General features: G+C 49.3%; 1 protein-coding gene across 4 annotated transcripts in view; it reads left to right on the plus strand.

Annotated features, from left to right (window-relative positions):
- Nucleotides 1-15,758, plus strand: part of Asic1 (acid sensing ion channel subunit 1) — a 28,701-nt gene that overhangs the window by 6,894 nt on the left and 6,049 nt on the right. For 2 of the 4 annotated variants that reach the window (XM_085678582.2, XM_048444583.3), the window contains exon 1: nt 13,908-14,707. The exons of the other annotated variants lie outside the window; for them this stretch is intronic. In XM_085678582.2, coding sequence (XP_085534708.1) covers nt 14,048-14,707 — 660 coding nt within the window. In that variant the 5' untranslated portion in view covers nt 13,908-14,047. Of the gene's footprint in view, nt 1-13,907; nt 14,708-15,758 lie in introns of those variants that run through there. 4 annotated transcript variants of the gene reach the window in all.

The raw sequence follows: 15,758 nt of genomic DNA on the forward strand, positions 1-15,758 counted from the left end.
CAGGGCTCCACTCACCCAAGGACACACCCCGGTCCTGCCAACCCTCCCTGGGGAGGTCCTGCCCGCCTCCCTAGGGAGTGCCTGGATGGATGGAGATTCAGCAGGGAGAAGAGCTGAGCAGAGCCCGTTGCAGGAGCCCAGAGACCCTGGAGTAGGGTCTCTTGGTCTGCCTTCTCATCTTTTCCCTGCGTCTCTGGAGTGACTTAGTTCCCTCTCTCGCCCCTCCCCCTCTCCCACCCCGGCGAGTCCTCCCAGACTGCTATCAGCTAAGAGGCTACTCTGAGCTAATTGATCTCCCGGCTCTTGCCTAAAGTAATAGGGAATTGATGTGAGTAACTCAGTGCCTCTGGGGGCAGAGATGGAAGTAAAGGGCTGGGAGAAGGCGTGTTTTCTGGCCGGTGGACACACACTAGATGTGTGCTGCACCCCACTGTGTTCCGGAGGCAGAAGGGATGCCAGCAGACTGATTGGGGACATTCTGTTAGAGGTACAGGTCCTTCCAGAATGGCTTCAACTTTGTGGAAAGCAATTGTGATGATGGAAGAGGGTGTTGGGGATATGGTGGGGGATACTGGACATTGAGGATGAGGAGTTGGGATAAAGGAGGTGCCTGTAATTTATTCCCTTCCAACAGAGCTACTTCCAAATGCCAGCTCCTGTTCTGGGGCTGAGGTGTGGCAGTGAAAGGGAGACCTCTCACTCGTGCCCTCAGGGGACACTGAAAGATCCAAGCAGAATCCTCCCACCTCAGCTCAGTTTAGCTACTCCAAGCATTCTGTGTTACAACATGCTCCCACCCGAACGGCAGTTTTCTCCAGCCACTGATACTTGCCTGCCATTGACCAGGCACAAGCTTTCACTCATTTTTGGTTCAAGCTGCAGCTGCCAAGGCTTCTGGCCGAGGACAGTCCAGTCAGACCCTTGGGTGGCAGTCCGAAAGATGGGGCACAAAGACTGGGCAGGGCTTGGGGCAGAGTTCTACCTGACTCTATTTCTCAGCTTCTAGACCCAGTTTCCTGTAAGGAGAGGGGTTGCCCTAAAGTGTTGTCTAGGGGCAGCCCCTGCTTCAGGGATAAAGACTCTCTGAGGCACTTTGGCCAAGGCTAGACCTTATATGACAGGTGTGCTGCAGTGACGTATCATGTCATAGGACTTTCTCCTTGAGAGATTTTATTTTGTTTTTGTTTTTTGAAACAGGGTTTCTCTGTGTCACTCTGGCTGTCCTGGAACTCACTCTATAAACCAGGCTGGCCTCAAACTCAAATTCACCTGCCTCTGAGTGCTGAGTGCCCTCGGTGCTGGGATTAAAGATGTGGGCAGCTATGCCCAGCCCCGAAGGATGTTTTTAAGTGAGCATGAAACTTTGTATTCCCTTAAGAAGTTGTAATAATTGGGGCAGTTGGCTGGAGATGTAATTCACTGGTATGCTTGCTCATTCACAGAACCCTGGGTTCTGGAATAGGAGGGAGACAGAGAGAGAGAGAGAGAGAGAGAGAGAGAGAGAGAGAGAGAGAGAGAGAGAGAGAGAGAGAGATGAGCACCAACACCATTCCAGAGGGAAAGGAATGGCCAGTTCAGATCTTTTGAGAGCCTATGAATTTTAAGAAAAAAAGAACCCATCCCCACCCCTGTCACCCACAGGTCCTCTATCTGACTGTCTTAGGGCCCAGGAGGATGGGCTTTGCTGCTTAGTGTCGTGTGTCTCTAACTGGTGTGTTCCATCAGCATGCCAGGTGAAGAACATTCCTAATGAGAAGTTGCTGCAGTGGCCTGGGCCATGGACAGCAGCCAATTCAGACTTCTCATAGCACACCCACTGCGTGTGCCCCCTAGGGAGCAAGCACACATGTGCACCTCATAGCACACCACTGCGTGTGACCCTAGGGAGCAAGCACACATGTGCACCTCATAGCACACCCACTGCATGTGCCCCTAGGGAGCAAGCACACATGTGCACCTCATAGCACACCCACTGTGTGTGCCCCTAGGGAGCAAGCACACATGTGCGCCTCATAGCACACCCACTGCGTGTGCCCCTAGAAAGCAAGCACATATTTGCACCTCCATCTCCATGTCTGGAGAGAACATGGATGTAGAATGGAATGGACATATGTGGATGCTCATGGGACATGCACAGCTCTGTGTGTGCTGGGGTGGGAGCTTTTGTGTGGACAGACTTCTTGTTGCATGAGGAACCCATAGCAGCAACTTTCGGTCTTGCTGTGAAATTATAAATTCCCAGTCAGGCAGTGGTGGCACAATCTTTTAATCCCAGCACTCAGGAGGCAGAGGCAGGTGGATCTCCATGAGTTCAAAGCCAGCCTGGTCTACAGAGCAAGTTCCAGGACTGGCTCCAAAGCTACACAGAGAGACCCTGTTTCGAGAAACCAAACATTTAAAAAAAAAGAGAGAGAAATTATAAATTCCCTTTACTTGTGTTCATGTAAGTCTCACTGTTCCTGAATATGTAAAAAGCTTGATATCATCACTGGAAAGACGGGGAGACTGTGGGTCATGGTGCTGTGTGATTTGCCTGAGATCATGACAGTCTAGCTGACTTTGGATCTTCCAAGTCCAGGTTCTCCTGGCTGTGGGAAGAGCACTGTGTGTGGCAGACAAAGCTGTTGTGGGTTCCCAGCTGCATGTGTTCTGAGAAGTGGTGTGTTGAGGTAGGAAGGAAAAGACAGGGTCAGAAGTGACCTCAAGAGTCTCACCCCTCGTGAGTGTACCAAATCTGTTTATTTAGATGTCTGTTTATTTTATTTTGTTTACTATAACAGTTTGGGAGGTTGGCTTGAGAGAGTGTTTCTCTGTGTAGCTTTAGCTGTCCTGGAGCTTACTTTGTAGATCAGGTTGGCCTGGAACTCACAGAGATCCCTTTGCCTCTGTCTCCCAAGTGCTGGGGTTAAAAGCATATGCCATCCCCACACAGCAAGACCTCTGCTTTTTTTTATGGCACCATTGTTCCAACCTCCAATTTTAGAAGAACCCATCATGGATCCCATAGAGGGTAGCCCCAGGGCAGCCTCACTGTACTAGAGGAAGCCACGCCCCAGAGCAGGATGACATCATACTCTTCACATCCTTCTCATGACCAACATCCTTAAACTGGCCTGCGTGCTACCTGGCAACCCTGCCGAGCCGTCTTAGCCGACTGGTGAACCTCCTCAGGATGCCTGCAGGCTTCTCTACTCTGCCTTTCCACACTCTTTCCACCCCTCCTCCTCCTAACAGATGACCTTGCTTCCACTTGATCAAGAAAATAGAAGCCTCAGACAAGATCGCCTGACTCTTGGTATGAACCCCTGGAAGGAAGGGAACATTCATCTTATCTAAGATAGTCTCAGCACTGTCTGACTCCTCTTGCCTTTTATAGGAGTGTTTTCCTACTGATACCCCTCTCCCTCCTCTATAGGCCATTTCTACTCGTCAAGTGGAGCTGTCCTGTGACATCGAAACACAGTCAGTATCTCCCCACTTAAAAACACATATCTAAGCCAAGCACTGTGATATACCTGTGGTAACCAGCTACTTAGGTAGTTGAGGTCAGATGATCACTTGAGCCTTGAAGTTGGGGACCAGCCTGTGAAACACAGCAAGACCCCATCTCAAAGAAATAAACACATTGCTATAATGATAGCTCCCATTCACTGAGTACTTCCCATGTATCAGACTTTGGGCTAAGATAAAAAACAAAACATACATCTTTCAACTCTTCAGCACCCTCCATATTTTTAGCTTTTTTTATTTATTTATATTTTATGTATATGGGTGATTTGCTTCCATGTATCTGTGCACCATGTGCATGCAGTAGCCTCAGAGGCCAGAAGAGGGCATCAGATCCCCAGAACTGAAATTACAAATGGTTGTTAGCAGCCACTGGGTGGGTACTGGGACTCAACCCAGGTCCTCTGGAAGAGAACTCCTTAAACCCTGAGCCATCTCTCCAGCCCCTCCACACTATAGGGCTTCTTCTATGTTATTAAAAGTAATGTGTACAAGGCTGGAGAGATGGCTCAGCGGTGGAGAGCACTGGCTGCTTTTCCAGAGGGCCTGGACTCAATTCCCAACACCCACATGGCAGCTCACAACTGTCTGTAACTCCTGTTCCAGAGGATCTGATACCCTCATACAGATATACAAGTACACAAAACACCAATGCACATAAAATAGAAATAAGTAAATAATTTTTTTAAGAAAGTGATGTGTACAGCTCTTGATGTGTACATTTCCTAATCTCTAGCTTACCCAGGCTGCCTTTCCCTGATCCTACCACTCTGAATGGCTCTAACTAAAGACCCACGGTGACTTTCTTTTGCCAAATCCAATAAACATGCTTTTTCTTTCTTCTTCTTCTTCTTCTTCTTCTTCTTCTTCTTCTTCTTCTTCTTCTTCTTCTTCTTCTTCTTCTTCTCCTGCTCCTCCTCCTCCTTTTCCTCCTCCTCCTCCTCCTTCTCCTCCTCCTCCTCCTTTTCTTCTTCCTCCTCCTCCTCCTCCTTTTCTTCCTCCTCCTCCTCCTCCTCCTCCTCCTCCTTTTCTTTCTCCTCCTCCTCCTCCTCCTCCTCCTCCTCCTCCTCCTCCTCCTCCTCCTCCTGGTGTTTTGAGATAGGGTTTCTCTCTCTAATAGTCCTAGCTGTCCTGGAGCTATCTCTTGTAGACCAGGCTGGTCTCAAACTCACAGAGATCCACCTGCCTCTGCTTCTCAAGTGATGGGATTAAAGGCCTGCACTACTGCTGCCAGGCATGCTTTATTCTTCATCTTCAATAGCTTTCAAAACTGTTGAGCCAAGCCATATGTGGTGGCCTATAGATCCAGATACTCAGGAAACTGAGGCAAGAGGAGTGCAAGTTCTAAGTTCGCCTGGACTACCCAATGAGATCCTGTCTCAGAAAACAAAGCAGAATGTGGGGTTTGTATGAGAATGATACCCATATGTTCATATATTTGAATACTTGGTCCCTGGTTGGTGGAACTGTTAGGGAAGGATTAGGAGGTGTGGCCATGTTGGAGGAGTTGCACCACTGTGGGTGGACTTTGAGGCTTCTAAGACCCATGCTATTCCCAGTTAGCCATCACTGCCTCATGCTTGTATGCTTGTAAACGAAGATATAAATACTCAGCTCCTTCTTCGGCACCACATCTGCCTGCCATGTTCCCTGCCATGATGGCCCTGGACTCCAACCTCCTGGAACAGTGAGTCCCAAATTAAAGCTTTCTTTTGTAAGTTGTCTCAGTCATATTTTCTTATCACAGCAATAGGAAAGACCTAAGGCAGAAATCGGTACCAGAAATGGAGTCTCCTCTGTAATCCACCTATGGGGCCTGCAAAGGCTCAAACAGCACTCTTTTTTTAAAGCTTTTATTTAATGTTGTTCTATGTGCATTGGTGTTTTGCCTGTATGTATGCCTGTGTGAGAGTGGAACCGGACTTACAAGCAGTTGTGATCTGCCATGTGGGTGCTGGGAATTGAACCCAGATCCTATGGAAGGGCAGTTAGTGCTCTTAACCACTGAGCCAACTCCCCAGCCCCTCCAACAGCGTTCTTATTGACTACTAATACCTCAAGTACCATCAGGTCTGCTGAATCATATGGTCCAAGTGGCAGAGCAGCCTGTACAGCAGCTTGAACCTGTTGAAGAGCCTTTTCCTGTCCCAGAGCCCGTCAAGGCTAGCAGTTTTCTGAGCCTTGGTGTGTGGGCCAGAGTAACACAGGCCCCTTATATATTGAGCTTCTTTCTTGGTGGTGGGAGAGGCCAGATGCAGTAACTTACCCTTCACCTTAGAAGGAATCATGCCCCACACTTCTGGACTCATAGAAATTTCACTGAGATAGAAGGCCCTCGAGTTTTGGTTGAATTTACTTCCCATCCTCTTGTGCACATATGTGTTACAAGTCCAAAGTAGTTGCTATCTCTTGCTCACTTGGTCCAATTAGCACAATTATTTTTTTTATTGCCAAAATAAGACAACATGACCAGGCAGCTTATAAAAGAAAGCATTTAGTTTAGGGCTCATGGTTCCAGAGGGTTAGAGTCCATGACCATCATGAGGGGGAGCATGACAGCAGGCAGACAGCATGGCACTGGAGAAGGAGCTAAGAACTCACATCTTGATCCACAAGCAATGATAGCTAACTGGGGGAATGGCATAGATTTTTGAAACTTCAAAGCTTGCCCCCAGTGGCATACCTCCTCCAACAAAGCCACACCTCCTAATGCTTCCCAAACAGTTCCACCAACTGGGGACCAAGTATTCAAAGGTATGAGCATATGGGGGCCATTCTCATTCAACCCAGCAGAGGAAAAAGTGGGGACCATTTCATCGGTAGAGGACTGGGCTAGTGCTTCCATAAAGCTCTTGCTTCTCTCCAACCCTGCATAACAGGTTACAGTGGTTTGTTCCTGTGGTCCCAGTACTCTGGAGGTGGAGGTAGGAGGATCAGACGTTCAAGGTCATACTTCCCTACATAATTAGTTTAAAAGCAGCAGGGATACATGTGATACACTGTCTCAAGACGGGGGTTGGGGATGGAAAGGTGGGAATAGTGACACATTCTCATAATCCCAGTTCTTGGAAGACAGAAGTGGGAAAATCAAGAGTTCAAATCCCCAAGAGGATCGAGAGTTAAATATTAACCTCAGCTACATAGCGAGTTCAAGACTAGTCTGAGAAGAGTCTTTACAAATCAAAACAAAAAAGAAAACAACAAAATAAATAAACAAATAAACCTCTAAGGGGCTGGGGGCAAAGCTTGATTCCCCAGAGCTGCAACAAACAATAGCAAAGAATTGACCCTACCTGTTTCTGAGCCATTGTTTCCTGATCGCAGTCTCGGCTTGCCTCTTGTGTCTAGCCACTTCTCTGTTCCTTTGCCAGTTCAATCTCTGCTACTTGGCATTGTCTGCACTCAAGGCCCAGTCTGTGATTTTATTCTTCTTTTAAATCATAAGGATAGGGGCTGGAGAGATGGCTCAGTGGTTAAGAGCACGGACTGCTCTTCCAGAGGACCTGGGTTCAATTCCCAGCACCCACATGGCAACTCACAACTGTCTGAAGATCCAGTTGCAGGAGATCTGACACCTTCACATCAATGCACATAACATAAAGCTAAGTAACCATAAAAAATATTTAAAAAATAAATAAATGAATCATAAGGATATAATTTAAAGGCATAGCTTGAAGAATGTTACCCTGGCATATCTTACAATGTAACAGTACGTACTACCTTGGTATCTATTCTCTTTGACACAAACGTTTCCAACACCTCAGGTGATTCCTTCAGGTCAGTACCACCCCATATGAGCCTGCCACTGTTCTAGCAGTTTTACCTTCCTACCTTCCTCCCTCCCTCCTTCCCTCCCTCCCTCCCTCTCTCCCTTCCTTCCTTCCCTCCTTCCTTTCTTTTTTCCAAGACATGGTTTCTCTGGGCAACAGTTCAGCTGTCCTGGAACTTGCTTTGTAGACCAGACTGGCCTCAAACTCACAGAGATCCGCCTGCCTCTGTCTCCCAAGTGCTGGGATTAAAGGCGTGCGCCACCACCACCTGGTCAAGTCTCACTTCTCTTAAGCGTCCTGGAGTTGTTCATACCCTCCATCTACTTTTGCACACGTGCGAGTCAGTCATGTTGTGTGTAGCCATTTCTGTTTCAGTGCTGTGTGTTATCCTATATATTAATAGAATGCGATTTCTTCAGCCACTCTACTATTGCTAGACATTCGGGTTGTCACCAGTTGGGACTGCTATAAATAGAGCGACTGTGAACATTCTTGTTCCTGGTTTTTGGTTGACACGTATACTCGTTCCCCTTGGGTACAGAAGTAGGGCTGTGGTTAAGTCATAAGGTGGGATTCTATTTAGCTTTAGTGGATACTGCCAAATCAAGTTTCTTTTCCTTTCTTTCTATCTTTTTTTAAACTTTACATTCTATTCTTGGGCAGCCGCACCTCCACTCCTGACTTCAATTACCATGTACACTCCGCTGGCTGCCAGCTTCTGTCTCAGGCCAGCTCTCCCCTCCCAACAGCAACTCCACTTTTCCACTTAGCATCTCGACTCAGATGGCCTTAGGGCTCCTAAACACCAGCAGGAAGGTCAGCCGGGGGTGGTGCACACCTTTAACCCCAGCACTCGGGAGCCAGAGGCAGGCGGATCTGTGTTCGAGAGTTCCAGATAGGCTTCAAAGCTACAGAGGAACCCTGTCTCAAAAAACAGCAACACAAAAACCAGCATGCAGAACCAAACTCGTATCCTCACTTCTCAAACAAGTCCTTCACCTGTATGTCTGCTCTGGAGCACCACCCCACCAGGTGTGCAGACCATCTGATACCCCAGCTCCCCCACTTGCCTGCTAAGATCTGCAGCTTCATTCATACTCTCTCATCCCCGCTCCCTCTCTTTCTTTCTGGTTTGCTTGTTTTTGAGACAGGATCTCATGTAGTCCAGGGTAGCCTGAAACTCACTGTGTAGCCAAGGATGGCCACAAACTCATCTTCCTGTTGCAGCCTTCCAAGTGCTGGAATTACAGCTTGTACGACCACCCAGCCAAAACCTAGCTTTGATTATTTCATATCCTTCAACAGAGATCATACGTTACTATTGGACCAGGAGTCTCGCAAGGCCAGGTGCCTTGGTCTCCCATTCCGAGCAAATCTGTCCTCACTCTTCTCTGTTTGAAACACACACAGGGCCCGGGATGTCAGAGGGATGGAGACAGTGACCGAGTGACAGATGCAGAGAGCTTATTTCTGTTGCCCTTCAAACATCACTATTTGCTGTGGCTGTTCTGGAACTTACTACGTAGACCAGGCTGGCCTTGAACTCACAGAGATCCACTTGCCTCTACGTCCTGGGAATAAAGTATTAAAGTGCTGGGATTAAAGGTGTGCACCACCACACCCAGCTCTAATTTTATTACTTTCTCATTAGGAGACTTGAATTGGTTGCTGTGGCTCACTTTACAAGTGTAGGTGTGTGTGTGTGTGTGTGTGTGTGTGTGTGTGTGTGTGGTATGCATACACATAGGTAAGCACACTTGCCCATGTGTGCCTGTGTGAAAGCCAGAGGTCATTGCTGGATGCCCTCTCCTATCATTCTCCATTTATTTATTTGGAGTAATTTATTCTATTTTACTATGTACATTTGTATTTTACATGTATGTCTATGTACCATGTAAGGGGGTTTAAAATTTCCTGGAACTGGAATTATAGCCACTTGTGAGCTGCCACGTGGGTGCTGGGAACAAAACCCAGGTTCTCTGAGAGAGCATCCAGTGCTTGTGCCTGCCGAGCCGTCTCTGCGGCCCCTTCATTTGTTTGTTTATGTTTGGAGACAGACTTTCTCACTGGACCTGGACCTGACAAATTATCTAGGACCCAGTACTGTGGATCTGAACTCAGGTTCTTGTTCCTGCACACCAAACACTTCATTCACCTATTGAGCCATCACGTAAGCCCTTGTGGGCCGGGACCGGCTTGTGAAATGGTGATGAGGTTAAGGCTGTGGAATGAACCCATGAGTTATTATCTGAAAATCACCAAACGTCCAGATGTGAGGGAGATGAAATTTAGAAAGTAAGAAAGCATTTAGTTAGCATGCACAGCTGGAGAGGAACATTGGTGAGGAAGGACACAGGGAAGGGGTTCATCCATGGATGGAGAGCCCCAAGATTGATTACTCATTGATGCATATTTATTTCTATATAAGGTGGAGAGTTATAGAACATCCACCATTAATTTCTGGTGTCTGTGCTGGGACACATGGACAAGAGTGCACACATATACATACGCATACCACTATGTAGCCCTGGCTGGCCAAGAACTTGCTGTGTAGACCAGGCTGGCTTCAAACTCAGAGGTCTGCCAGCTGGGACTAAAGGTGTGTGTGACCAGGTCCAGCTATGTATTCATTTTGAAACAGGGTCTCATGTCTTTCATGGTGGTCTTAAATCCAGTATGCAGCTGAGAATGACCTTGAACTTCTGATCCTCCTGCTAGCACATCTGAGTATGTGATTCAAGGGACTGAGTCCAGGACCTCAGCCCACAAGCCCTCCACAACTGAGCTAGATGTGGGCCCAGAGGGCACAGAATTAGGTGTCAGTCTATGTTTGTGTGCACCTGATTGTCTCTCAGGGGCCTGATGTGATGCCTGACGGGGAAAGTGTAGGGATGTGAGCGTGTGCGTGCATGCATGCACATATGTGCCTGTGCACAAGCATGTGTGTGTGTATGTGTGCACATGCCTGTGCATGAACATGTGTGTGAGTGTGTGCGTGCACACCTGCGCACTGAGTGAGCATTGCGTGTGCCTGTGTGTATGTGTTGCGTACCTGTATTGTGCCTGTGTGTTGCCGTGTAGGAGTGCATGGTGAGTCTTGGTGCAGAAATTGTGGGGAGGAATTATTTCAACTTCACTGTCCTCTGAAACTGCTGAGCCCTTCACAGCCTCCTCTCTGGTGGGGACTCAGCCTGTCGCTCTCCCTGCCTTAATTTCCTCTTTGTGAAGCCAAGTACATTCACCTCCAGCATGCCTGAAGGAGGGAGACAGTGCCCTCTAGTGATCAAGAGACATACAGGCATCAGTGGTCAACCTCAGCCAACACCCCACAAGCCAAGGACTAACCTCTGAAACTGCCCTGAGGAAGGGCAACAGAGCAGGCCCTGTCCCCTGAGAACCCAGGCCAAACCGGCAAAAGGAAAAAGATGCCCTTGAGGCAGCAGACAGGAAGAGAATCCATGGATTTGTTTGGGAGAGGACAACAGTTGAAGGTGGCTGATCTCTTTCTTCATGCCCAGTTACTTTCGTGGGGTTTTGTTTTGTATCCCATCTATCTATCTGTCTGTCTGTCTGTCTGTCTGTCTATCTATCTATCCATCATCTATCTATCATCTATCTATTGATCTATCTATATATCATCTATCTGTCATATATCTATTGATCCATTTATATATCATCTATCTATCTATCTATCTATCATCTATCTATTGATCTATCTATCATCTATCTACCATCTCTCTATCTGTCTGTCTATCTAGTTTGTGTGTGGGTGTGCACTGTAGAGCTCAGGGGACAACTTGCGGAAGTCAGTTTTCTCGTCCCACTGCATGAGGTCTAGGGCTCGAACTCAGGTGCCCAGGCTCGTCAGCAAGCTCCTTCCCTGCAGCCATCTTGCCTGTCCACTCTCACATGCTTAGTCTTTTCTCATTTCTTTTTCCTTGACGTAGCCTCTCTACCTCGATTGTTCCCTCTCACAGGCTCCGCACTTAAGGAGCTGTGGATCACCTCACATCTGGAATGCCTTGCGTAGAGATTGGACCCTTATATCTGAGCCCTGGGCGGGCATTGTGCCCTGTGGAGTCAGGGAAGACTTCTCATTGTGGGGAATATATGAATAGGGTATTGAAAAGGAAGTGGGGAGCTGGGCATAGTCGCTAGGGCCCATAACCCAGCTGCTTGGGAGGTGGGACGGAAGGATGAAGAGCCCAGGGGTTCAGGCACAGCACAGGGAGAGTCTGTCTGTTTAGGAAGACCAGACGGCTGGGGCTGGGGAGCCGGCTCAGCATGAAGAGCAGCTTGGTCTATTCCCAGCACCCACATAGTGGCTCTCGACCAGCTTCCAGTGGTCTGTGACTCCAGTTTCAGGGGATCCAACACCCCCTTCTGACCTTCTTAGTGTTGCACACACTGTGGTGTATAATCCCATATGCAGGCAAAAGACCCATAGGCATTAAATAATAAATAATAGATCAGAGGGACCAGACAGGTGGTGTACCTTTAATCTCAGCACTTGGGAGGCAGAGACAGTTGGATCTCTGTGAGCTCAAGGCCAGCCTGGTCTACATAATATATTTCAGGCCAGCCTGGTCTACATAGTGAGACCACGTTGAAAATACCAACGACAACAATAATAATGGTAATAATAATGATAGTGATGTCATCAGGGCCAGCAAGATGTCTCAGCAGATAAAAGCACAGAACCCAATGGTTTGAGTCTGATTTTCTTTTTCTTTTCTTTTTTGGTTTGTTTTGGTTTTTTGTTTTTCAAGACAAGGTTTCTCTTTAGCTTTGGAGCCTGTCCTAGAACTAGCTCTTGTAGACCAGGCTGGCCTCAAACTCACAGAGATCACCTGCCTCTGCCTCCCAAGCACTGGAATTAAAGTTGTGCGCCACCACTTTGAGTCTGATTCTGAAAGTCCAGTATGCAAAAAGAAAATTGGTTTCTGAAAGTTGTCTTCTGACCACCAGACTCCCATGCTCACACAAACGATAATAATACATAAAATAAAAAAGACGAGAAAAAAAATGAGTAGGAGCTAATCGAACGTCCTGGGGCTGTGGATGAGCCTAATACGTCTGGGAGGCTTCTGGTGACTGGATGCTGGATTGGGGGCAGTGTCAGAAGTGAGGTGCAGGGTGCAGGGCTCTCTGTCCACAGGTCCATCATTGCTGATGAAGAGTGTTAAGTAGGGAAACGTGCATGGTCACATGACGTAAACTGACAGCAGGGACAAGGGAAACTGGGAGACTAATTGGGAGGCTGTCTGTCATTCAGAAGGAAAAACAAAAGGAACTGAGGTATGTCAGAGGGCAGTGGAAGGCTGGAGAGCGGCCAAGCCTCAGGCTTTTTCTTCTGGGGCTTTGCATCCTTGCAGTAAAGCCTCTCACCCCAACACACCCCAGGGGCTCTCCTGCAAGCAGGACAGAGGGTGGGGAGTGGGAAGGCCCAGGGAGACTTGTTCAGCCTCAAACTACGCTTGGCAGTGCTGAGAAGGAGTAAATCTGCTTCCCCTGTCCCCCGTCCTCCCCTTCCTCTCCTAGGTCACCTTCTTGGCCCTAGCCACTAGGCTGGTAGCTCAAGTTCCTCAACTAGTGGCCCTGGGCAATCAGGGCACGGGGAGGGAGGGAGTAAGGAGTCTGAGAGTAGGGACCTGAGGGAGCCACAGGACTGAGGGTTGGTTCCCAGCACTTCTCCCACCTAGGACCTCTGTCTCCACACCAGTCACAATTCTTCCACCCACTGGAGAGAACTTCTCACACTCCTTTTTTAAACTGGGTGAGTTTTTGTTTTTAAGTGGGGGAGGACAATTTGTGGAAGGGTTAGAAGTGTGCCTGCCGTTGGCTTGAAGAGTCCCTCCCCAGTGCCCGGAACTGGTCAGAAATGAGTCTGTGGTCAGTGAAGATTTCTGCTAATGGAACCTGGGCTGCCTCACAAGCCACAAAAAAGGTGGGGGAGGGAATGAGCCCTAAGTGTGATGAGCTTGGGGAGGGATGTGGGCCTAAAATAGAGCTGTAGGTCAGGGGAGAAAGGGAGCTGGTGGGAACTGGTGGGTCAAGGGAGTGACTGCAGGGCTATCCAGGGCTCTGGGGGAGTGAAAGCAAGTTGGGCCCAGTAACTGGACAGACCGTAACAGTGTCAAAGGAATAATTACAGTGACCAGAGGAAGACTGGGAGATGTGGGGTTAAGGAAACAGCTTGAGTGATTATGGGTGGAGAGGAATTAGAGAGTACCTATGGAGGGTCTGAGGCTTGGGTAGCCCAGAAGATCTAGGTCGTGTGAGAAGAGAGAAGGCACAATTGGGATCGGGAAACTGAGGGAACAGTTGGAGGAAAGAGTAAGCACGGTGTCCCGCAAGAGGGCAGAACCGAGGTCATCCTGGCAATGGGAGGAAGGGACCGACCACATTGGGTGTCACCTCACCTGAGGAGAGGGCACCAAGCCCCAGACTTTCCCAGGGTTCTTACTTTGCTTAAAACCCTCTTGGCACTGGAGCCAGTGTCAGACAAAGGTCTTGTCTCCTCCCCGCAGCCTCCCTTCCCACTCCCATCAATTATTCATCAGCACAGACGCCGCCCTCCATAGCACGGCAGTCTGGTCCTCCTCCCATGCCCTGCCCCAGCTCCACCACACTGCCACAGAGGCTCTGGTGGGGAAGGACAAACAGCGGGGCGAGCGAAGGCCTGCCAAAGGGTGCGGTAGCTGGCCCTGCTGGACTACACCAGAAGTCCATCTCCTTGCCTCAGGCACCTTCCTCCCGCCGCCGAGAAGATGCCCATTCAGATCTTCTGCTCTGTGTCATTCTCCTCTGAGAAGGAGGCCCCAGGACCCATGGGGGACATCTGGGGTCCTCACCACCACCGGCAGCAGCAGGACAGCTCAGAATCCGAAGAGGAAGAGGAGGAGAAGGAGAAAGAGGCAGTCAAGAGGGAGCTTGATGAGGGGGACTTGCCTAGGGACTTGGTGACCTTTGCCAACAGCTGTACCCTCCATGGTGCCAACCATGTCTTTGTGGAAGGGGGCCCAGGGCCAAGGCAGGCCCTGTGGGCAGTGGCCTTTGTCATAGCACTGGGTGCCTTCCTGTGCCAGGTAGGGGACCGAGTCGCTTATTACCTCAGCTACCCGCATGTGACTTTGCTAGATGAGGTGGCCACCACAGAGCTGGTCTTCCCTGCGGTCACATTCTGTAACACCAATGCTGTCCGGTTGTCCCAGCTCAGCTACCCTGACTTGCTCTACCTGGCCCCCATGCTAGGGCTGGATGAAAGTGATGATCCCGGGGTACCCCTTGCTCCACCCGGGCCAGAGGCTTTCTCTGGGGAGCCCTTTAATCTCCATCGGTTCTACAATCGCTCCTGCCACCGGCTGGAGGACATGCTGCTCTATTGTTCCTACTGCGGAGGCCCCTGTGGTCCCCACAACTTCTCAGTGGTGAGTGGGGCCCATGCTTAGCATAACCCCCAAGAGAATATGCCATAGCACTCTCTGGCCATCAGCCCCTGGGCCTGGTAACCCTGCCTGATCTGGGTCAGAGCTCACCTGGGATCCCAGAGTCTGGAGTCTTCCTAGTTGTGTCTTGAAATCTGTCCCCATCAGTAATTAGCTGCCGCTCTGCGCTCTGATGCCTAGAATATCCTCTAGTCTCATCTGCTCTCCACCTGATCTCTTCCTGGTCCAGCACGGCTCCAGAACCTTGCCTGAACTGTAAAGTTAGTCTCTGATGGTGGGGAGGGGAGGGTAGCTATGTCTGACCAGTGTTGATTGTTATCCCTGGAGTGATAGTGGGGGGGGGGTCACCTAGTCTTTAGAGGTGCAGAAGGGGATCGCAGATGGAGACAGCCCCACCTTCACCCCAACACCATGTCAGCAGATGTCATAGCAGGGACCTCATTGCATTGTTACCTTGTCGCCTGTGTTCTCCCTCTGCCAGGGGCGTGTGTGTGTGTGTGTGTGTGTGTGTGTGTGTTAGAGAGAGGGAGAGAGAGAGAGAGAGAGAGAGAGAGAGAGAGAGATTGTGTGTATATGTGTGTGTGTGAGAAAGAGGGACATTGAGTGTGTGTGTCTCCTGTGCTCTTCCCTATGGGAGTTGATCCCCTACCAGCTACGTGGTGTGTGTGTGTGTGTGTGTGTGTGTGTGTGTGTGTGTGTGTGTGTGTGTGTGTAAGAGGGAGAGAGAGAGAGAAAGAGAGAGAGATCCATCTGTCTGTGAAGCTAGGACTCTTCTAAGTCACAGCCCATGTTCCCAGCTCTGATTAAGTGGCCAGGACTTTCTTCCTGGAGGAAGCTATCATTAGAAAATATCACCTTTCCCCATTGCTCTCCTCACCCGGAGGTGGAGGGACTTCCTAGTTAAGGGACCACGTGCCGTCCACCATCTCCCCAGTTTGACTTGCACTCCTCTCTGGTCCCCTGCAGATTTCAGATGCCTGACCTTTCTCCACACCCACCCCTCTATGCCCTACCATGTAGGTGAACATGGGTG

This window comes from Myodes glareolus, chromosome 19, assembly GCF_982192425.1.
Source record: "Myodes glareolus chromosome 19, mMyoGla1.1, whole genome shotgun sequence".
NCBI classification, from domain to species: domain Eukaryota; kingdom Metazoa; phylum Chordata; class Mammalia; order Rodentia; family Cricetidae; genus Myodes; species Myodes glareolus.